Raw genomic sequence first — 25,065 nt, 5'->3', positions numbered from 1 at the left:
AACAAGCATAAATCATTTCTCAATTCTCAATCCCGTGACACGAATCAAGTACTTTTTGCGATATTAGCCAGAAAATCAGTTTGATTAAGAGAGCATTACATGGTTCATTGACGATGTTCCGTTCTTGTCTCAAGTACAAATGTTAATAAAAAAAACTATAGATTCAAATGAGAAACAAACTCCTAAAAGCACTACTGCCTAAAAACGATTTTGGACGACGAATATCTTCTAGGCATAACAAACCAAAAATAAGTCTTGGGTAAGACACCTGAAAGCCAGAACTCTACTGATACAAATAACAAGAGCATAATGGGTGAGTACACGATCAAAAAATCTTTAACAGATGTAAAATTTGAAGTGAGAGATAATTTGATGCATTAATGCAACTCTTATACTACACCTATACTCCACTGCTATATCTAACAATTAATAATAGACTCGAATGACCACGAGATAAAACTCTAATTTGGAATTCAAAAAATAGCATTATGTACATGCACGTTTATGAAAAACATGCACCGAAATTTATTTATTATCCATAAAAATTAAGACAGTAATTGGGTGAACCGGAGTTGGAACCCCTTATTCGCCAATTGGCGGATTGGTGGCGGTTTCTAGAACCATTTTCTAGATACATTTCTTCTTTGTGATTGGGTAATTTTAAAGTACAATACGGCAGTTTTGAAAGTGACGGATAAAACAGTGACTGATTGGTATAGTATTTGTTGAGAAGTGTGTGATACTGTATTGGTTGAAGAAAGTACTAAGATTGGAGGTGTGGAAATGACTGTCGAAATTGATGAAAGTAAATTTGGAAAAATGAAGTATGGAAGAGGAAGGCATGTGAAGGGTGAATGGGTGTTTGGTGGTATTGAAAGGGGGTCGAAAAAATGTTTTTTTCCAGTGGTTCCTTCAGTTGAGGAACTACTTGGTGTGATAAAGAAATGGGTATTGCCTGGAACTGAGATCATTTCCGATTGCTGGAAGGCCTACATTTGTTTATAACAAGAAGGTTTTAGTGCGCCGACCAGGGGGTCCAACTACGGTCGCGCCCAGAAATTTTACATGCAATTGTATTGAAACGACCCAGATTTCAGTATTTTGTCACTTAACCTGATCGAAGGTAGCAACCGCTGCATGGCTCTATGTCCTCGGCTTATTTACAGAGAGAGAAGAGCGGGCTTGTCGTTCGAGTGATCAGGTTTTTGTGGGGGCCAAATTGCGAGATTCCAAGGAAGAGAAGTATAACTTATTCAACATCCGATTCAAGGTGAGGACTAAAATGAGGACCAAATTAATCCATGGACAACGGAAGATATACATGAACGCCAAAAATGTGAAAGCATCAAGACTGACAGCGAAAGTAAAAATGGGCACGGCTCACAAAGTATCGGGATTTTCTCCAGGTAAAAGACATTCACTTCAGATACAAGAAATATTAACCACCACAATTCGATCAATTGTAGTTACCTGCTATGCATAATTATATGTTTAGTAATATGCAGTTATGTGTTCTGCCATAGCCATTCTCTCAAGATGGCTGTGACTCTGCATATTAAAATTTCAACAGTAGACTTATGCCGGGGGAACCTTTAAACCAATAATGCACTATTATTTCAAAAATACGCTCCTTTGATGCCCATAGGTTCACAGTCGTCAACAATGGGTGCTTTCCATTCATCTACACACGTCGACACAAGTCGACTTGCGTCGCGGTTTTCGTGTTCCATTCCACGTGTGTCGCTGACTGTTGTGATACAAGTCAACAAACAATTACGCGCACGAATTGGAGAGTTATAAACAGTTACCGCGAGTAGATACCAAGAACCTCGCGTAATTAAAGATGAAATTCAGCATGAAATACATTTCACTTTTATTCAACAAATGACCATCCTTTTTGCATCTTTCCACCTAATTTAAAGTGAACGCGTTGGTCTTTGATTTCAGCAATCTCTGCTCTCGAACCTCTTCAATTCAGCTCATAAGATAGAGAACCTAAATATAAGGATTTAATTCTATACACCCAAGTCTCAGCGTCGTTTGCATAATCTCTGCGTTACAAGCAAGACCGTTTGCGCCAGTTACAAGATTACTAAAGCCGATGAAGAAGAGGGAAAATGAGAAACTGCTTTCTTTAAGCTATTCAATTAATTTTATCTCGGAGAAAAAGAAATGAAGATTTTTTACAACGTTTCTACTAAAAATGTGATTTAACGTATTGCGCACATGCTGTCTTTCAAACATTGGGAGAAGACTGAGTGATTTGCTCAATTCAAATTGAACCTAATCATCGTAATCATCGAAAAGGGAAAAAATGACTTTAATAGATTAATTACAATAAAAAATGCATAAATTAAAATTAGAATACATCATTAAAACTTACAACACAACATAGAATACTTACAACACAATTACACAACAGTTACCACAAACTTTTAAAATAAGATTTGTCATTTATTACATCGCCAAAGTTCCCATTTATGAATGAATATTAAAATAAAATGCTGACAATTTTTCGAAAATTTTACATCGCTTTCATTGAATTCATATCATGGGGGAATTAAAATAACCTTAGAAATCATTAAATTTTTTATTCCATGTGAGGAAATTCTGCCAAATCAACCCCACGCCTATCTCCGATATTATAAACGAATACCCACAAAAAATGCAATGCTGAAATCTTTTCGGAATTTTTACCGCTTTGTTGATCTACTGTGGTCAGTCGAAAACTACCGCAGAGCGAAACTCCCAAGGAGAAAGTAAGGACATTTCTGCAAGATGCACCATCGAAGATTTTAATCGTCTGGTATAAGTACACACCAGGTCACATGGGCCACTTTCTCTCCCATCGAAAAAATATGAGAGAATCACGCGCAGCAAGTATGACTTGAAACACTTTCACGAGTGCATATGAATTTGCATTTCAACATCCACGCTCAATGTATGAAAGATTTTCAGCATAAATTTGAAGTAAATATCCCCCGGAATATTATACATAATTCGGATTTTTTTAGCAATGAGTCCGAAAAGACAAACGTATTATCAGTAAATCATGAGTGCCCATTGGGGTTAGAGGGTTTGATGACTTACAGAACACCATTTGAATCGGTGGGGGGGAGCTTGTCTCTTTAAAATGTAATTGGAAAGTTTCAAAAATTAAATAAAACGTAATACTCTTAAAAGCAATATGATGAATAACAAAATTATTAGTGAAATGGACGAAGATTGGCAAATTACATATATGCTGTCCTTTCTTCACCCACACAGCCATTAAAAGATCTGAAAACTGAAAAATAGCATTTTTTTTAAATAAACCAAGTGGTAATCCATCAATTATAACCTCCTCTTCAAGATCTACGAATTGGCTCCAGAAAATTATCGAAAAATCGATGGAGCGCGCGCCGAGAACGGAGGCCAACGCACTCCAAAGGGGGGGAAATTAAGACCCCGAATTATCCACACAAAACCAAGCACCACTAACGCTATAATAGAGATGGCATCTTCTACCAGCATTGGCAGAGATATTAAACGAGCCATACAGAAACAATAAACCGTAAACCCTTAGGAAGCACGACGATTACCCTTATCTTCAAGTGTGACGACTACTATCCAGGGATAACGCGAATATAATGGTAATACTAAATTTCTATAAATGTTATTAGTTAACAATTATACCACTTTCTCCATGAACATATGTTATCTCATGTAACTAGTGGAAGCTCAATTGAGCATAGGAGGTGCTAAGGAGCTTTCAGCCAATAAGTTTCGGCTTACTTTCATTCAGACGTAAGCAACCCATGTCCCTCGAAGAAATTTCATCCGGTTCTCGAAACAAGTGGTAAGCAGAACTGCCGAAGAACACGAACAGACTTTACCACTATCATACGTCGGGAAAGCTTAAATTAATAATTTAGGCAAAATTTCAAACTTTTTATCTGACGATTCAAAAAGCGTTAACCAAGGGTGCACACGGCATAGCCTACATTTAGGGAAGAAACATTCATTAGGGACAATAATAATTCAGGCAGATTCAACAGTATTTACAAAAAAACATAAGGACTATGGAGAAAATAAATTTGATTTTTCCAATCATGAAAGTAAAAAAAAGTCATGGAATATCAACCCAACACCTTGAACTGACAAGTTATTAGAATTTGAACAACATAAAGGATATTGAAGCACAACTTAAATGTTGATAACTATTATAAACCTTGGGAATGATAAAAATTCGTGATACGCGCTATACGGACGAGGCGGGGTCTATTATTCCTCTTTCTCGAAAAACCGGATGAGCATAACAGTGCACCAGCAATGCAAAGTATTTACGACCTTCTCTCGTTCGAGCACAACTGAGGCGTATAACGCCCCCTTTGTCCTTGTTTTCAAAAAAATTTACAAGGAAAGTTTCACAAAAATTTCTTTCTTTGGGCCAGCCAAAATTCAGAGTAAACATCTTCGAAGTGAGGACGCCTCCAGGAAGGGAGATGCGTTGTCATAAAAACAACTACGCAGCACTATACCAACAACAGAATGTAGGTCAGTAACATTATAATGATAAAACTTGGTGTTAGAATTGCGGTGTAACCATTCCCATGACTAATTCTACAACTAGAAACTGTGCATTTCTTGTTTGCTTACCTATAATAATTTCAATAATGCGGTAGTAGTTGGTGCTTTTAATCGTCATATGCACAGACTGACAGATCATCGCTAACATCTAAATCTACGGGCCCTGGTGGACATAGATACTTACAAGGGCTCCAGGATTTTTTTCTGGAAGAGGGGCACAAGGGTCTGGCAAGCAAACGACCTTCTCATACTTGAGATTAAAAACAACATTTTACAATTACTGAACGAAAAAGTATCTTTATTTTAATATGATAGTTATTAACATATTTAATGATTGAGGCTCCGTAATATACGGCACGAAATGAACGTAACGAAAACTGTAGTAAAAAACTTGTTCATTTTCAAGCATTGGGGGGGGGGGGGGGGCACGTGCCCCTGTACCCCTTTCTTCCGTAAAATTTGAGTGATAGTCACAAGCTGTTGCATCTACTCTCCACAGCCTGGCCCACTTCTACTGGCATCCACGAGATTCAATTACTTTCGAATCCGGTTTCTAGCGTCGTAGACTGCGTGCCGCACATGAACCTTGTATTCATAAAGAGAGGATGGAGGTACGAAGGTAGGCAGCGGGTGAGTTTCGCAACTTTTACCCAATTGAATTCTTGAAATGCATGAGCCACCTGGACAGCAATCGTGGACCATTTCGACGGGCTAGATCAATCACAAGCACAAACTTTCATGTCACGTATTGTTCGCCATCGCGATTCTCAACGCTCCCTTTTCCATTTTATAATGGTGACTCCTAAGAAGTCAGCAAAATTTGCGAAGTTGAATTTGCTTACTCACTACCCTTCTCGGCTCAAGAGAAACTCTCGATAACGTGTTACCGTCCCCGGCACCCCAAATTTGTGCCCAGTAGGACCTAAACGTTCCGAAATAATATCCCTTGCCCCCTCCGCTATCGCCCATACAAAATATTTACACAGCGATCGTAGTATTCCCTGGCAGATTTCCGATGTATTTTATAAATAATACAGTATAATCAACGTCCTTCGTGAATGAAGAATACATCTTGTACGGTTTTTAACGCTCAACCTGACCTGAATATCAATAATGGTAAAAAAATATTTTGTGAATAAAAACATGGATAACTAGCATATGGAAAAAATTAAACATGGGCATGTGGACACAAATGCTAATTTATTTGGTAAAAAGAACATTATCAATTAAAAATACATTAATTATGCCCTACAGAATTGTTTTATTTCTATTGCCATTACATACAAAACTAAATCCACATGATATTTCTGCAGGTGCTGGCATGATCAGCAAAACACTTATGAGACTATAGTAAATTAAGTATGAGGTCCAATTTTAGTGATAAAACTTACCTGAGGAAATTTTTGGGTAAAAATATTCACATACTACGAAGGGAAATTAGTTTGGGAGCTTTATTTTTTTGATATTTGAAGAAGCGGTAAAGGAAGCGACTGCATGAGAGGTACATGGATATGAGAACACTAGTCTCAAGAAGCATTAGAAGGCATGCTGGTGGGTGACTGAGCATGGGCGGTTGAGGTAGGGGGAGAAACCAAGTTTTGGATGTTGGACTGACCGCTACGAAAGGCATCCACAGGACCACAGGTAACTACCCCATCAGATGGAATACTACGATTGAAGTGCCCACACAACATAAACAAAGAATTGAAATTCCTCAATTTAAAGCCAAAGATAGGATTCGAACCAAGACCCACGTTTCTCAAGGGAACAAAACGTATCATACCAATCACTACAGAGGGGGAATATATTTCCGAAATGGATAGTTTTATTTTCTCCCACAATACAGCAATGCAGGACTGAAGCATAAGATCCCTACACTACCCCAGAACATGAAAAAAACTAATGATGAATAAATGGCAACACAAAAACTTTCAGAAAAACTTTCAAAATACAATTAGAGAACTATATTGGAATACTAACCAATGGCTATTGCATGAAAATAACAAGAGTTTGTTTTCAAAGACGCCACGCTTCCGTTGAAACATTATTATATATTCACAGACGTGTCTGTTGACGGAGAAAGAGACATTTAATGTAACCTTTATATTTCTGAGATGGATAATTTACTTCTTCCTGCAGCCCCAGGCAACATTGAAGATTGAAGCATGAGATCCTACACCACCAAAGAACATTAAAAAGAACTAATGATGACAAAATCGACTAGGCACAAAAACTTTCATGGAGTTTTAAAAAACAATTAAAGAACTACACTGGACCAAGAAACAATAGCAGTAGCATGGAAACAACAAGAGTTTATTTTCAAAGACGCCGGGCTTCCGTTGAGACATTACAGTATATTCGCAGACGAGTCTGGTGACGGAGGACAGGACATTTAATGTGACCTATATTACAGGACGGAAATATCATTTAGACTTATTCGAGGTGAATTAAGATATAAGAACTCCAGAGATGATTTGGATTCCTTCCATGGTTGATTGTATTCCCGACCCGTTCTGGAAACACGGTTTCCGAAAGGCGTCTAACAATAGCACCCTTCATACCAAAAGTGAACGAGTATCACGGGACCTCTCCTCACTTGGCCAGTATCCATTCGTCGGCACGGGAGGCGATGGACGGTAAAGGTTCAACAGCTCTCACACATAGAACATAAAAAAACTCTTGCCCACCGAAACTTCAAACGCATTCAGGAGATAGGAACAAAAACATGATAATAGGATCTTCACATGATGGAGTCATAAAGGTCAAGTGGCCAGCACAAGGAAAACATTTGAATGGATACGGCCTCCACCGCCCACGGATTTTTTTCGGGAAGTTAAATCGCAAATTCGATCATAATCGATAGCCCAGCTCATACATTTTGATTCGCCACTCAAAAAGAATAATCATTAGCAGCAACACAATATATTATTCTTCCAAGCTATTAGGGTAGTTCCACCGTAACTGTGACAGAACGATTCAGAACTAACGCTCCATAGATGAATCCACTGTTGCCAAAAAGAAAAATAAGATTACAGATACTTCGGATATTTTGACGCTAATATGTTTTAAACTTATGCTATTTCATGATTTCACTCGAATATAGACTTATTCTCAAATAACTAACATAGCTTACGCGATTATATTTCAATCACACCACATATATTCAAAAAACATCAACTGGAAGCATGGTGACATCCCAACGTGGTATTTTTATCATCATTTGTGTTTGGAATAACCATCTTATAACCAGATTTTTGCTACAAATATAACTGTAGTAATCAGCATTATTTTCTTTCATCAAACAAACATCACCATTGGAGCCTTTATAAATTCACACATTTAAACGTCATTTTCAGAAAATGTGTCATGATAAGCCACATCTTCGGTCGAAGAAATACAATTGGAAAAGCATTTTTGTAATTTCATGAAAATTACAATGTTTCTCAAGAGAACCTTCTTAAGGTTGCTATTGCGCATTCAATTCATAAGAATAGTTCTCAGCCACTCCCACCGATAGGAATCTCAGGAGGACTTCAGAATCACTATCACGGTAAGCGAAATGTGGTGAAAGTCTGACAGGGAAGATTGCTTTTTCTTATTCGATTAGCTCAGTCCTTTACGTTCACCCTATCTATATTTCAATACGTGAAAAACCTAATCAAACAGGAAATAATTTTCTCAATTACCGCTCCAATTCTTCATCAGTTAACACATTAACTAAATGCAAGAAAACTCCGCAAATAAAATTACGCGAGAATAGCGCCAAGCATACGTAGATGAACTTAAGCGAAGTTCAGAACACGGATATCTCATAAATGCTTTGAAAAAGAAGATTAAAAAAATGATAACGTAACGGCACTGTGAATGCAATTATGATTCGAATAAAGATCCATCTTTATTCGAATATCGTTTTAGATCCTTAATACCAGCATAAGCAATCTTTTAAGACCCACATGGATTTTATTATGGGAATGCAGCTCATGCCAATTAACCCTTCACTTCTAATTTTGAACGAATATGCTGCAGAGGACGGTTTTTCTTTTATTAAAGAAAAAAAAACAAGGAAACAAAGGTATTTAGGATTTTAAAAGAAGCAAGATTCGGCGAGTGAAACGAAAAGCTTTTCAACGATGTATTACGCATCTAACTAAAATGTTGTTCACATAAAATGCTAATTATGTCGAGATTCATGACGGCATACTGAAAACATCTCACATCGCCGGCACAGCATCGGAATCGAAATGCACTCGAATGAGTAGCAAAATTCTACATTACACTGAACTCACGCAATAGCGGCCATACGACTCCTATTCAAAATATTTTATTTATTTACACGAAGAATAATGCTTAATACAATCGTCAACCTCAGTCACATACATAACAATGAATAAAACGAATCTTAATAAAAATATTTCAAGGGAAAAGGGGGACCCGAAAGCTTCACATGAAATAAACTGAAAACATAAGGAATAAAGATACATTATGAACAAAGCCAACCAAAAAACACAATTACCCAATGTTTTACCACTTACGGACAGAAACATTGCGGATTAGGTCAAATATTTCACAAACCGATTTCGGCTCACTCTACAACGTCAAAGGTCAGGTGAATGACAAAAAACTACAAGGGATACTTGTTCCATCGTAAGAAAATTATTTCGATGTTCATTTGCAGGGAAGAACCAGGATAAAATTCAGTACGTCGCGACGCGTCGTTAAAAAATCATTGGAAATCAATTAGAAATCTTAGGTAAAAACATGAACAATATACGCCTTTGCCATTCATATGCCATATGGACCATTAGCGCAAGTACACTAGCTTAAATATCTTTTTCCATAGAAAAAAGGAGTCGTCACATAATTACAGGCGATCAGATATTTTCTACTTCGGACGCTTTTCTAGTCTTTTATAAGGTTAGACGACTATGTATCCCAAATCATCGCAGTTACTCATGTCGCTATGGAAACTCAATTACTAATAATGTATCAACTGCATTTTAGAGAAATTTTCCTTAAGCGGTATTATCGAAATACTATCTCCACTTAAATCAGCCAGCCATGGAGAAAGAAGTTTTGCATAAACGTGATAAAAATTGGGAACTTAGCGAACTTATTGAGTAGGAGTCTTAAAAATATGTCAGTAATCCTAATCTCACGAGAGGAACATATTTTTTTATTATTACTACAAAGAAAATAAAAAGTTTCCAATAATTGAATGACACTTAACAAGTACAGCCGCTGAAAGCCATTTACTGAATTACAATTCAATAGCCGTCATCAAGAAGTGCGTAACATTAACGAATTGGACAAATTATGAGAGACTCTCCAAGCAAAATCAACTATTCCAAAAGTTCAGAACTCCATACTACGCAAATTTTAAAAAGCTCTCACTAATTGAAGCCCTCTTTTGTTTCGGTTAGGATCAATGATCAGCCTCTACCAAAGAAAATACGAGCATCTAATCCGCACCAACGCTTGCACTATGATCGGCCTAAAACGCTGATAGCAACAATCACCCACTTAAGTGACTCAACCCGAAATTTGCATCGTCTAAGGAAAATATCACCGAAGACGCAGTATCAACAAGATATTCCCATATGAGGAGGAGACAGAAAATTTAAGTCATTCTATTTCAACATCTCTTCGGGCACTACGCCTCTAAACTACGCGGGCGGGCTTGACCAAGATCGTTACGACGTCCTTCGTAATCGTAAACACAGTGACGTCTGAGGTAGGAAGACTGACCGAGTCGATATTTTGAGGCCGTCACGGCTTTGAGACGGAAGATATCTTCCAGGTAAATTTACGGAACCGCCATGCCCATTTCAGAGCGATGTCCCGATATAAGAAAAATTAGCCAATGGACTAGAATTAATTAATGGACCACTGTATCAAAGGAGGAATCAAGACGCCCAGATGAATCTTTGGCAAAGAAATAAGTGGGTCAACCACCCCACATCTCACTCGGTATACCTCCTTGCCATGCAAACCTCTCGCGCCAAAGATACGCTCTATTAAAATGTGTACTCATCACGGCCAGACGTTGGGTGGGTGACTATCGTCTTCTGGCAATCAAAGCGCAAGAGAAAAAACCCTTATTTTATATCTTTTAGAGGCAATAATTAGCCTGTTGTCATTACCACCAAAATTTCCCAAAGGTTCGAATAAAAAGGAAAATAGATGATAGAAAATGAAATTGACCAATAAACCACGGTTGGGTGCGTCAATAATCGTAGTCCAAATTCTCGGTATCGTGCAGGATTCTTTTAAGGCTTTCGTTTAAGTTCCTTCATGAGGAACATAAACGAAAAATGGTAGTAAATATGCCGAATGCATTTATATTATAGAAATTTATCGACATTTATACTTTATTACCGCGGAAATTAGTGATTACTTGAAAGCGCAAATTGATTTTTAACTTATTTCCTTTCCATATTTACTTAGCTATCGAAGCGTTTAAAGATTGTCTATTACCCTCAGCGCAATATTACGAATAAGGTGCTTTAACGCTTACCTTACCCTTAAAAAAGTTACATTTGATTTGTTACTAGAGGATAAAGGGTCAATGGTTTGTATTTTCAAAATAGGAAATGATCACAAGCAATATCTCTGAATACAAAAAACAAAATCATGATGCTCTCCCTTCATTTACTATTTTGGCCACGCACCACGAAGAAAAAAATCTGGGAAAATTATCTAAATGCCCACCAAATCTAACAAAATAGGGTTTTTTTTAAAGCAGCGAGCAAAACAATTATCTTAATACAATTTTATATTGATGATTAAGTGGCTTAATCGCAGAGCAATTAATTATCAATATAATATCAAAATATTCTTTGCTAACACTAGGTGCCAGGTCCATTGACAAAAATGAATTCTTCAAGGAAATTAATAAACACTGTAGAGTACACAAATATCAATAGTGGCATGTAAATAAATTGAGTGCACAACTATACCTAAAATAAATTATAATTGATTGGGTATTTAAAAATGAATTGCTTCCGCAGACTTACGCGTGTTCACAGCCGCGCTCTGCCGAACGTGCTTTCGAGCGTGAATTCATTGACGAAAAGGAAAAATAAGTACATAATTTCCGATATACAAGCATAAATAACAGCGAAAAATGATTCAGCAAACACACTCACTCAGAATAAATCGATTCACAAGCTTTAACTAAAAATCTTTCGTCTTTTTTAACTATGCTAGATTGACAGAACCGCGAAAAATGTGCAACTTCTACTACGAAAATCAAAATCTAGCTTCAAAATTCCCGTCTTGTACAGAAAAATGTTTCTCGAAATACAGTTTTCCTCAATCTCTTCGGAAGATTTATGACGAATTAATTTTAAAACAAATGATGACTCAGCGATAGAGGTGGCAAAAAACGGGGAAAGGAGTCCTATAGCCCACGAACGAAAAATCGTAGGCCTCGTGGATTTTGCAAAGGCATTGTGTTAAACCCACAACCATAGAATATTGGGAAAGCTTAAAAAATAAAAATAAAAAACGATCAAACTCACATTTCGGCACACGGTATATTTAAACGTCTATAAGATTAGACGAAAATGTTTGAGAACCAAACGTCAGACGTCCGGATCAATAAATCAATAAGTTTCGCTTTACGGCTCATTTTTTCGGATCGATATGAACTAGGATGGCCCCCGTCTTTAGTCCAACCTCACATAGGAACCTTGAATTCGGATGGTCAATACACACACAACATCTACGACCACTATGCGATCGTGCGAAGGTTAACGTAAGCCAACCTGAGGAAGCGATTACACTTCCACGCGGGAGGCAAAAAGGGTAGATACTCTTACCGATCAACGCTAAACTCAAGGTTATCGTGAAGGGCAAATGAGAAACGTAAGTAACACTCCAAGAAACGGCGACATCATACTTTCGAAACATTGGTTTTTAAGCACATCAAAGACGGCATAATACATCCCCACGGGTGCAATGCAGAAATACATCCCATGAGAAGTGGCGAAGAAGGTGCAAGCAGAACTAAAAACTAATTATAAGCCAATTAAGCGGTAGAGGTAACTACGCACGGTCAAAGCATCTACCAGCTTATATTATGGGCTCAGAGTTATGTTGAACCTAAGTTTTCCATGACCCAACAGCAAGGCAGAATAGTAGTTGGAAGAATATTCCATTTGGTACATTATTAAAATCGAAATCAACACATTACACCGACTTATTGAGCCAAAACATACCAACTTTACGCAAGCGGTAGGCCCGATAAAACTGAAGTTACACCTTAATGAAAACATGAAGAAAAATCTTCTAAGGGTCAATAAACGAAGTTAAAGTAAGAATGTACTCAAAATGTAGGATAAAACTGTTTAAGATCACTGAATATCCGCGTCAGTATATATCACGAAGATCCGTACCTCGTGTATCCTTCTAGGAATGAAAAGCCTTCGATCATATTGCCATTGAAAAGTCTGTACATATCGTGCGAAATAACAACATGGAATAAATTGACTAAATTAAAGGATAATGTTGAGCTGTTCTGACTCAGTAAAGAGCAAATATGGCAATCAAACACCACGTAAGAGCAGATTATATCAACTTGAATGCTGAACATTCCTTCCTTAAAAATAACCACTTTTAGTAATCCAACACGACTGAACAAGGAAAAAATATTGAAACTATGGTGTGACTGCCGGATTTCAAAGTAATAATGTAAGTAATCAAAGTAATGAGAAATATTCTACACAAATACACAGTCAATATTTGGAAGAATAGAGGGAATCTATCTCGTGGACAAAGAAAAGGAAATACTAGCTTCAATTTTGAATTCTAAGAAAACGAGATACAATATTTTTCAAACCAAATTGAAATGAATGCTTAATTATGAAAATATTTACTTTTACCGATATAGAAGTTCTACGAAATTCTCTCCACACTGGTGTTTATTCCGCTCCTACAAGGGATAGTCATCTGTTTAAAAGTCAAAATATGCTTAGCGGTACATACTATCGAGTTACGAACAAAGACGATTAAGGATTTCCTATTTTGGAGTGGAAAATAAAACAAATCCTTGGAGAAAGAATTTATATCAGTTGATAAATAATGAAAATGCCAAAATTGTATGAAATTTAACAGAAAAAGAAAATTCTACATCAATAGGAAAAGAATTTCATTCATCAGTAGCAAGAAAAAAGCAGCCGTATCGAGGTACGCCTGTACTACATGTTAGTTAGTCTGTAGTCATGTTAAGCAATTCTCAATATTATAAATCCTCAATTACGGCTTGGCATAATTATGGACGAACCGTCCACTCAAACATCAGAGGAAGAGATGTGCGAAAACATCTAACTCGCAGCAATTTGCCTATCCAAAGACGTGAAGATAGGGAGAGAAATTACGACTTACCTCAAGGATGCATGTCATCAGTAGTTAACCAGGCAAGAAAGAGAATGAAGTTCGACTTAAAAGGTTTCAACTGAAGACAGGCATCATCAAATGCAAAGACCGCTATCAACCCCGTCAACGGATCTGGTGTTTTCCCAGAAATTCAAGGCCAGAGGTAGACGAATGAAGTACAGTACGAATGATTGCGAAAACATAAAAATACATACGTGCGACACCTTTTATAGATCTTTAACACGAGACCAATAAACCATATATTCCAGCAGGAACAAAGGGCGGCGTTTATGGAGGCAATCCGTGGATTTAAGGAGAATGAAGCACTGATAAGTTCGTCCTCTTTTATCATGGTACATTTCAGCATTCGCCGATGCAAAAAATAAAGAGATATAACAGTCTGAACACGAATTAAATTCTACGACAAACTCACTAAAGTGTCAAATCCACGAAGTAGGAAATATGAATTAAAATAATAAATTGACAATCAAATTATACTGATGACTTAGAACTCCTACCCTATAGATTGCTGTAATGACTTTAAGGCATTAAAAATTTGTAATATGAGTTTTAAGTTATGGTGTACTAAGAAACACAACCTAAGAAAGTTTAATGTTGTCCCGAGTTATAAAATTAAGATTCCTATGCTATATGATTAGAAAGTTTGAAGGGGTCCCATAGCAAGAGATAATTTCATGTCAGATTTAGGTGTGTTATTTGACTAAAAACTGTGTACTAATTTGCATATTGATCACATTGTACTTAAGACCAACACAATTTTAGGCCTTGTACATAAGATCTGTAAATATTTCCAATATTTTTTCTCCCTCCTAAATATCTTCCTCCACTATTTTCCCTTAGAGACTTGCCAACCCTGAAAATTCGTAAGCTTTCGAAAGGTACAGAGGTATTGGATTCGATTTGTGATAATAGTAAGCTGTTTGAAAGTCAAGTTTATTACTTGCAAAATCTAGAACTATTTAACCAACGAGAGAACAAATGAGGAAAAAATTAGAGACCATTTGTCCTCTCGCAAGACGACTCAGATGGATTAAGTAGTCTCGCAATGCATCCTAAAAAACATAACGGCAAGAAAGACTCCAGCCTTGGCTGCGAATGCCAGCAAAGAAAATATTTTCCGCCTACACACTGTCCACTGCATTCTCTCCAAAGAGCTCAAATACTTTTCCTGTTAATTTTGCTTCTATAAATGTCCCAAAATCCAACACGCCTCTGTCATTGGTCATTCGCATCACCCAATATTTTTTACACATATTACGCGTACTTAGATATTTCCCATTAAATATTTTCGCATGCTTCATTCGTTTTCTTCAAATCTCACTCGAGATATTAATTCTGAATGATAGATTTCTCATGCAAGCATACCGAGTAGTTGCAATACCGTGTATGCACTCGGTGAGGGATGAATTTCTGTTCTTTACGATTGCTATTATTTGCGAAATCATGGTGATTCCGTGAGTCGGAGCTGCAGGTAATTATTCATTTGGCGAAGTGGAACAAATTACTATTTATTCTACTTTGCCAAGAGATGTAAAATATGTGTTTAATTTCCGATTTTTATACACACGAATGAATGATACGTATGGAGGTTTATTTAAAATATATTCTGATGACTTGAGCATAAATTACAGATTGTGATTTTTCAATCACAAAAAAATACAATACACAATCTTCGATGCGAGTTTAGTAACTCTGTCTTCCACAAAGGAGGGTTTTCTTCAAGTCTTTGATAATATTGAGATAAGTACAAGACTGACGAGATTAATGACTTTTATCCAAGCGGCTACGCGAGAAGATCACAACGGTAAATAAAAACTTCGACGATTATGCGCTTGTAACGCAGTCTTATTGAATCACCCCAACTGCATCCAAATTGTGACGACTAAATATACCAATTTAGTTCCTGAGAAAAATGACGAGACATAATATCGCCTTAAGGTACCAATTTCTCACATCAACTGATACAAACAATGAATAATCATAGGTTGTGTTTTATCATCCACTTCGATTTTACCACGCTAACTTGTAATTTCACGTTTAGTTGGGAGTGGGTCCAGATATGGAGCGATGAGGGCTTACCCTTACCCTCCACACTGGGAACCCCATCTCATCCCTAACTGAAGGGTACTCCTTATTCCCCCAATTCCCTTTTCATCACGTACATATTTTAAACTTCCGGCTAGAGTGGAAGATACTACAAAACCGAATAATACTACACGTACTCAAACATCTCCGAAATGCAGTAACGTAACCGGGATTTTGAAAGTAGGGTTTACCGGAGATTTTGGGACCCTTCCGGGGTGTATGGAAAACACCCCAGGGCAAAGAGGGTCCGGGTATCCTCTTTTGAAGGCTCAAGGGAGGGGGGTTGTAATCCGGAAAACCCCCGTGGCTACTCCACCGAAATAATTTTCTATACCCTTTCAAATCATTGACAAATTGACTGACACTGTAAACCCATTGAAAGCTCAAGGCGTAGTCTAATCAGTGTTGTGAATACAATGGATAACTAAATCAGAATATATTTTAAATATAACTCCATACGTTTCATTCATTCGTGTGTAAAAAAATCAGAAATTGAGCGCATATTTTACCCTTCTTGGCGAAGTAGAATACATAGTAAGTATACCTGCAGCTCCGAATCACGGAATCACCATGACTTCGCAAGTAATAGCAATCTTAAAGAATAGAAATTCATCACTCACCGAGTGCATACAAGGTATTGCGACTACTCGGTATACTTGCATGAGAAATTATCCGTGAGAGAAAGCTTATTTCCACTAATCACAAATCAGATAGGCTAAGATCACAAAGATGACTGCGACTCAGTTTTCAACACACACAGAATTTTCCAACAAATTCAATTATATTTTTTAGGAAGGCCCACCCTTGTCAGGTGCAGGTTTCGAAACTAATGATTAGGGTATCTACTAGACGAGAAGTAAGGTTTTCCAATTCTGGTGGCTCAATTACCAATACACGTACGTCAGGCCGTGGAGATTTGCCCTCACATACTACATATGGCCAAGCATCCCCTTCAAAAATAAGATAGAAAGTAAGGAAGAAGAGGAACCAAAACGACGGCCCTTAAATCACGGCGAATTCCCGAGTAAACTCTTCCGAATCGAAGGGAATTTGAAGCAAATCTCTATTGATCATACACATTCGCTATATCTTCATATCAGCTTCAAGACGACGCAGTTGTAATGGTGGCAGAAATTCTTGAAGACGCTACAAGATAAGTAGCGACTTCTATATCACCTGATTCTAATTTTACCTAGACTTATCTATCATAAGGAACGTAGATGACGGAGTGTCAGGCATGAACCCCCCCCCCCCTCGAAAAAGAAAACGTCTATGTCAAGGCCGTAGGGAAGAGGGGGTCTATGAAATACTCCTCAGCCCCCGTGGAATTTCTGGATGATAGGTCTAAAGTGTTCCCCTCCGAGTGAACCACTCACCGAAATTACTTTCTTGCTCATGCTCGGTCCTCGAGCATGCTGACCAAGATGATGAACCTACGTACCCGCCGAAATCTTTAATCAAGAAGTCAACAATATCAAGAATTTTAAAAGCCAGATTATAAACTGAGAATGGTCCCCGAGAAGAAATAATTATGGCATGTTAGTTTCCGAAACTTTTCCCGTTAAAAAAAAACTTTCCTCGTACATCAGGGTGGCTATATGGAAATATTACAGGTGCTATTCATTAAAGGATAACAAGAGGTAAGTGCCAGGTACTCAACCTCTATCAAGCACGGGCTGTGGGAATGCCTGCCTTACTCTAACTGTAGCAGGATGCCTTAAGAGGAACATCGTGAACAACACAAAGGTTCCGGTGGACACAAACAAGTCTAGGACTTCTTTTACTGACTGAGGTAGTTCTTAGAGGTAGACTTTGTAGTAAGAATGAAAATTTAGCGTCTGAAGTATCGAAAGATTTTTTAGAAGTAACTTCCAAAAAGTATGCAAATACTCTATTCCAAGGTCGCAAAAGTATACAGAGGTCTCGACATACCAATGAAAAGGGTGAAAAGTAAATCACCAGGTAAGTACGGTGCACTAAAGTGCGAATTGTAAGTAGAATTCTACTTTCCGGAAAACACAGTGCGAAGTTGCTAGATTGAAATCGCCGAGATTCCTCTAAATTATTAGATGTTAATAGCGGCATAAAAAATTACCTTGCAAGCTTTATCATACATTCACCGAGCCATTTAAGAGATATAAGTGGGGAAATTTTGATTTCTCATCATAAACACATATTTAAAATACGAACATTCGAAAATCAATTGCTCTACGATAAGCGTGTTTCACATGAAAATGAGCGCCAAGTTAGGGAGGAATTTCAGGTGAACAGCGTGAGTTTAAGGAGGAAAGTTCTTTCGTCAGGAGCATGTAATCCCGAAACGCTGAATAATTTTAAGTAAATAGTTAATTAATCGAATCTAAATCCAGATGTGGGGACCAAAACTTGACATCTTCCACGAAAAACAAAGAAAATCGGCATCCCAATGCAGACGAAACAACAGGTCGAGGCAGCCGTAAATGCCCTTACAACGCAATATTAGGAAAGAGCTATGACACTCTCAGAAAATCTATTGCATAAATGATAGCGACACTAATTTACTTCAAATAGAAAATCTGCGCAAAATAGGGGAATTTTTTCAAGAAGTAGAGAGAAAAAAAAATATACCTCTGATATCAGGTGGATCATATTTATCAATAAAAGAATAAAACTACTTACGTCTTGAAGATCGTAGTTAACCATTTCGAAGCGCGGTTATCTTCTGTCTCAAGTCTCGTCTTCCACTGAGTCCTCCAGAGTCCTCGAAGACCTCTTCGCCCGATTTAGTCCGCATGCCAGAAATCTGTGTATATTTAACGAAGAAAGAAACACCGACGCCGTCTACTGTGCAGGGAGAGAAACTACCATAAGTAAAATGAATAACTAACAACGCTAACAACGACGCATGAAATCTGAAAAAGTTGCTTAAAACGAAAAACCGAGGACCACACATTGCCCACGAAGAGATTTTAGCATAATGCTATTTACTTCCAAAATTTAAAGCATTGATCAAACTGATTTCAACATAGGCCGTCATGATAAGCTGAACCCCATCTGAAGTCAAACTTTCGAATCATCTCAAAATTGTAGTTATGTTTGCGCGCGTACGTCCTCAGATGGGCCATTGGTACTCTTTTGCAGTTGTGCATAAAGAAAAAACGAAGAATACTCGAAACTGTCATTTAACCTGGAGCAACCCATAATTTCTTTATCCCACAACGAATGATAGGATGCGAATGGATGACATAATTCGAAAAGATTGTGAAGCAGAGAATACCTGCGTAGTACGTTTACCTGCAAATGATTCGATGAACGCTCCGATTAGAGTAATCTTGTTTAATTCATTGATCCTCTTATTTAAATTCATTTTCCACAAAATGCGGTGCAGGCAGAATTTCGTGACAGAACAGAATAGGCTAGAGTCACAGCTGATTTGCAGGACAGCATTGCAATATCGTCCTTCGTTTGTTCAATGTGTTAGAAATGGCGGTGAACGTGTGTGTTAATACGTCAGGGCCAGTATTGTCTTTTTTATTATACGAAAATGTCAATAGTGTGTCAAATCAGGTATTTAATGCGTTCTTGCATGCCAGTGAATTTTAGCTCTGTACTTTCATCTTGAATTAATTTATATCATATGTCACCTATGTTATTACTTCACTTCTGTAAAGTTTTTCTTTCATGTTTTTTATTGGTGCGAGTCATCTTCTCATGTTTCGAATTTATTACATTTTGCTTTGTGTATAAAATAAGTAAATGATGTACTTTAAGACTTACAGTAATACTCATTATCATATAATCTCCTCAGAATTGATTTTGTTCGACGTGTTTGTTGCTTTAATCAGCTTAGAAAGTCATCTTTCTAGTGATGTTTGAAGTAGATTTTTGGCTTGAATCCGTAAAAGTGTAAGTTATTTACCTTTGCAGGAAGGGTTCCTTTTGGGCGAGGTTGTCAACAAGGAAACCAACACTATTAGTGATTTTCAGATGAATGGGAAAGAAACTGCTACATTAATTAGTAAGTATTTTTCAATCGTTATTTCTTCGTTTGAGCGAGCTTCTTTATTAATTTCTTTTCTTTTCTTATTAAGGTGTGCATTCCATTATACCGGTCCCGAACAAGTATGCTTTTTATAATAATATCGGAAAAGTAGATGGAAATAAGTTGAAAGAAATAGTGAAAGATAAATCCAAGGTAATATATTTAGATCCAAGGTAATCAATCAAATAGAACTCATGGTATTATTCCGAATTTTTTAAATCTATAATGAAAATTTCATTTCAGGATATAATTGGTTGGTATAGATTCCGCCGCAATAGTTCTCTGGCTCCACACCTGACGGACGGTGTGATTCACCAGCAGTTGTCAGAAATGTTGTCTGAGAGTAAGAAAGAACTTTTCGTCACCTGCATCTTGTCTTCTTCGAAGTCCTCCAATCAATCAACTCATCGTTATAACCATGTCTTCTACATTCGTAGGCGCAGGTTTGTTATAGAGAAAGTTTCTTTTGGCTGCTGCATTTTTAATTTATTTTGCCAAATAACACGAAATCAGTCTGGTCTCTTTCTCCCAAGTTTTAATGAGTGTTTATAATTAATTATTGCATTTTATTTATTTGTAGGGTATTCGAGGCCATTCCATTTTCTGTGGAGAATCTGGGTGATACCTCTATTTCTGGTTATAAATTAGTATCCAACACATCCTGCTCTTCAGAATCCTTTCAGAGTATTGTATCCTCTCTCGGGTGAGTTTTAACTATTTATACCTTTATCAATTATTTATTTAAAAGAAGTTTTATGAATTGATTAATAATTCTCCAAGCATTCATCCTCCATTGAAAATGAATAAACACTTGTGATTTAAATCATATCTTTAGTGTGTATTCATGAATACTAATATTATTTCTTTTGTATACCTCACCTTAGTTATTGAATTGCTTAAAAGCAGTATAAATTTTCTATGGAGTTACTCGATTTTTGTAATCTGTAATTTTTCCCTTCCTTGTACCATATTTAAATTCTTAAACATATTCTGAATTCTATTTAATAGCTGATTTTCTCTTGAAGGATTAGCCAGGAGAAGTTCTCAGAAGCTCATTTAGTTTTGAATATGCAAATATTGATCAAGATGCACCTCCAGAAGTTGGTTAATGATCTCACCGAGTCTGAATCCAAAGTGTCTTCCCTGCAGAAAGAGGTTAACTTGCTTAAATCTCAGTTAAAGTCTGGGAAAGTATCCAATGGTAAGTTTTGTTGTATTTTCGATCCACTGTTTTTTTTTAACGGTTGTGAGTGAAATGATTGTGTGTAATCATGAATACTAATATTATTTCTTTTGTATACCTCACCTTATTTATTCATTGCTTAGAAGCAGTATAAATTTTCTATGAGTTTCTATAAGTTTTTTTTGTGTGAGACCAATTTCATCCCTACACTACAGGGTCTTTCTTGTGCAAAAACTGTTGGTAAACACACTGCAAGAAGTTCACAGTATCTTAGTCATTGTCTTTCACTGCGTTTAATGCCTTGAAACTGTCCGACCTAATACTTCCTCCATATTTTGCGTAATAATTTTGATCAATTTGACATAGCTATTTCAATTATATGGGGGTACTTGAGGCACCTCAAATTGTTCTAAGTGCTCTTATAACCAATTATTCAGTGTCAAACTATGTATATTCATTATTATTTCATTAAACAAAGGTATGAATTCTGTAATTCCATATTTCCTTGTAAATGGATTGCTTGAACCAATCAGTTGAAATACTACATCTTTCTTTTTAAACCTTGTCCACCAGGGCTTGGCATGCAAATACGTAGCTTCATTGCTGTAACTAGAAATTCTAGAGCTTGGAGACATTTATGGATTTACTACAACTATCACCTGGGCATTTATTACTTTTGTGTGATTTGAAATGCCATTCTTCGTATCAATCTTTGTAACTTAAGGGGATTTATCTCATACTGGGTGGGACACCATGGATATTCTAGCTCTCCTTATGCGGCTGCACTACTTTTTGGTTTATCCACCACAAAATAAAATTGCTTTCCCATAAATATGCAGATATGATTAATTTTGGTTTGTTTGAAAAAGTTTGAGGGTTCAGTTGAGAGTGCTATTTTCCTAATGGTTGCATAAAATTAAGGTACAGTAGAGTCTTAGTCAGTCACAGAAAATTCTGAGTTTTGTTGCTTTGAACACTTGTGATCTAGTAACCATCTTTCTCAAGGTCTTAACTCCCAAGTTGCTTCAAAATAAGCTATCTATTGTGAACAAGGCTGTACTCTTCTCTAACAAGGGGAGTGTCACAAAAGTAGATCTCAGATTTCATTCAAACTTTGCTGTGTTGTTGTCCATCGGGAGCTGTCCACGAATCACCCCCCATATTGGGTTATACAACCAATAGTTCAAACAAAAAACGCAGTTAAACATTTACAGGTTCATTGTATTCCCTTATGAATACGATATAAAATAAATTATAGAAAACTAGGCTGGAATTGTAAGAAATGAGCCCATATTGCAACATAAAAGGAAGCCAAGTACATATGCATCGTAAAAATTCTTCGTTTTGCGACACGAAAATAATGTAAATGAAACTAGGCTCCCGTAGGAAAAAATGGGAAAGCATCTGATGCTTCTGCATTGCAGAAAAAGATTTCCATGCAGAAAAATAAAATTTTCATTGAAAATCACGAGAATAATGATGTACAGCAGGCTTTTGTAAAATTAAAGGTAGAAACAAATTATGAAAAAAAAAAGCTGCATCCAAGAATCGAGCTTTGGACCTCCGGGTAACCAAAACCACCGGGCTACCGCTTCTATTCAACAATAGCATATTTCTACGGGAATTTAATGAATCTGTAAATGTTAAACTACGTTTTTTGTTTAAACTATTGGTTGTACAGTGCACTCCTTATTACCTGGGCTAATGCTACGGAGGGACGGCACGAATAATCAGAAAACACAGATAACTCAAACTTTCACGTGAATGTTTTGCAATGTTCATAATTTACCTAAAACAAACTATATTATTATTTATGCAGTTACTCTGATTTTAGACTGCTTTCCAGAGTCATTGAGAGCTTTCTTTGCCAGTCTGCGATCTTTTTAGCTGTGATAACATGGTTGTACTTGTATCATTAATGCTCAATGTGTGGCCTAGTTTCGAAAACCACACATCTGTGGCCACATGATCAAAGATACCGAAGTGATTTGCACGAATGCTTCAAAACCCCTGCTCGACGTCGGAAACTACACAGGCACCATACCACGTAGTCGCATCTTGCACAAGTTGCCTGGGTTGCAACTGCTGCGGGACGTGTATCTGTGATCACGGAGAGAGGTCGCGCACTGCGAAGCTTGGAAAACAGAAACACGGCACTCCCGTGAATACAGATAGCAAACGACCGCTTCCGTTTTACGAAGGGGATTCTAACAGAAATAATATGCCTGATGTATCCTAGCATTAATGCAGTAATTCTGATGATTTTGCATCCGATTTTATTGTTTTTCAATAAAGATTGCGGAAAAAATTGAGTGAGAGTGAAAATCATGCATGGATGATCTACAACCCGGATAAACCGCAGCCGGATAATCAGGAGTCTGCTGTATAACCCAATATGGGGGGTGATTTGTGGACAGCTCCTAATGGACTACAACACTACAAAGTTTGATTGAAATCTGAGACCCACTTTTGTCACACTCCCTTTGTAAGAGTTACACGACGCATTGAACATTTAAACTAAATGTCTGCGTAATATATCTGTAAAGTGATTCACATTTTTCTTATTTTCAAAGTATAGAAATTAAAAATGAACCATAGTAAATTATTAAAGAATTTGAGGTGTAATTTTAAGGCACCTAAATTTTTCTTCTACACATGATTTACCCCTGATCCTTATAGTCAAATGTTTCCTCTTTTTTGTATCCTCAGAAGTATTACTTCCACAGTTGTTGAGCTTGCCGGTTGAAGTGACTGCAGAGAACACTAGTGAAGCCAAGAGTGTAGCTACCTTGAATAATCAGCCTTCAGCATTGAGAACAGAGGCAACAGTTGACAGTGAGATAGAAGATAAATTAAATGGAAAAGAGGAACAAGTGATTGTTGGTGATGTGTGCCCAGAGAATGATGTGAAGGACCATGATTCATCAATCAGCCCCTCTCCAAACAAATCCTCCAGTGATCCCTTTGACTTTGTGACTGAACTGAAGCTCAAAATGACTCCTCCCCCTGCTGGTAGGAGGCACATAGGTACTAGTGGTGATTTTTCTTCTGCCAAAGGGAACAGTGCCAGTGGTGTGACTGGTTCGAAAAGAAAGCAGTCAGCTCGTGGTAATCCTTCCTCGCCCTCCCCTGTAAGTGTTCCATCAGTGGGAGATTCAAGTGCGAGTAAAAGTCCAATTAATAGGCATCAGAGGTCCTCACCCCAACGGTCCGTCCGTAAGATATCTGCCCCAGAAAATCAGAGGCAGCAAAAATCCAAACAGAACTCTGCTAATCGCAGCATTGCTCCTACTAACAATTCTTCAAATGAAAATTAGAATGTAGTCTGAAAAGAAGACATAACAATTCCCAGGGCTGAATGTAAAGCTAAGTCACGTGATATGAATGTTAAGAAACAGTGCTGTTGGTAATTTTTTTTGGGAGGCATTCTTTATTTCACTTTGTTGTTACGATGTCCTGGTTTCCATGAATGTGGTTCAGTTTTGAGAGCTGGAAGGCCTTATCCATATTGCTATTAATACAATGTGAAAGAAGTTTATAAAAATTGGTGCTGAATCAAAGTTTTAAATATTGCTCACCAATATATATTCAGAGCTGTCAGCTACCATTATATTTGTTTTAATATATTTTAATGACCTTTTAATTTATTTACATTCTGAAGATCAATGTCTTGCTGACATTTGTTATGGTTTGTCTTCAGTCTTGTACCTGTATCTTCAAGTTTGTAAAATATTTACCATGATGCTGATGACTAAAGATATTGCAAATAAAATTTTGAAAGTTTAAAAATGTCATACATCAATGTTAAGAA

General features: G+C 37.1%; 2 protein-coding genes across 4 annotated transcripts in view; one reads left to right on the top strand and one right to left on the bottom strand.

Annotated features, from left to right (window-relative positions):
- The window catches only part of LOC124155705 (hexokinase type 2), a 67,211-nt gene extending 48,360 nt beyond the window's left edge, over nucleotides 1-18,851 (bottom strand). The window contains exon 1 of the mRNA XM_046529747.1: nucleotides 18,709-18,851. Coding sequence (XP_046385703.1) covers nucleotides 18,709-18,732 — 24 coding nt within the window. The 5' untranslated portion in view covers nucleotides 18,733-18,851. The remainder of the gene's footprint in view (nucleotides 1-18,708) is intronic.
- On the top strand, nucleotides 22-25,043 carry LOC124155706 (BRISC complex subunit Abraxas 2-like). 3 transcript variants are annotated; one of them, XM_046529751.1, is made up of 8 exons: nucleotides 22-313; nucleotides 1,167-1,406; nucleotides 19,957-20,047; nucleotides 20,121-20,224; nucleotides 20,315-20,514; nucleotides 20,652-20,774; nucleotides 21,097-21,272; nucleotides 23,964-25,043. In XM_046529751.1, exons 3-8 carry the CDS (start codon nucleotides 20,017-20,019, stop codon nucleotides 24,569-24,571), a joined length of 1,242 nt encoding a protein of 413 aa, XP_046385707.1. In that variant the 5' UTR covers nucleotides 22-313; nucleotides 1,167-1,406; nucleotides 19,957-20,016; the 3' UTR covers nucleotides 24,572-25,043. The 3 variants fall into 3 exon arrangements, with proteins under 3 accessions (XP_046385707.1, XP_046385706.1, XP_046385705.1); XM_046529750.1 differs by lacking the exons at nucleotides 22-313; nucleotides 1,167-1,406 and adding an exon at nucleotides 18,957-19,596 and having other exon boundaries at nucleotides 21,103-21,272; XM_046529749.1 differs by lacking the exons at nucleotides 22-313; nucleotides 1,167-1,406 and adding an exon at nucleotides 18,963-19,596.
- Nucleotides 25,044-25,065: the final 22 nt, after the last annotated feature.

Source organism: Ischnura elegans, chromosome 3, assembly GCF_921293095.1.
Source record: "Ischnura elegans chromosome 3, ioIscEleg1.1, whole genome shotgun sequence".
Taxonomy (NCBI): Eukaryota; Metazoa; Arthropoda; class Insecta; order Odonata; family Coenagrionidae; genus Ischnura; species Ischnura elegans.
This window is presented reverse-complemented; position numbering and strand designations above follow the sequence as displayed.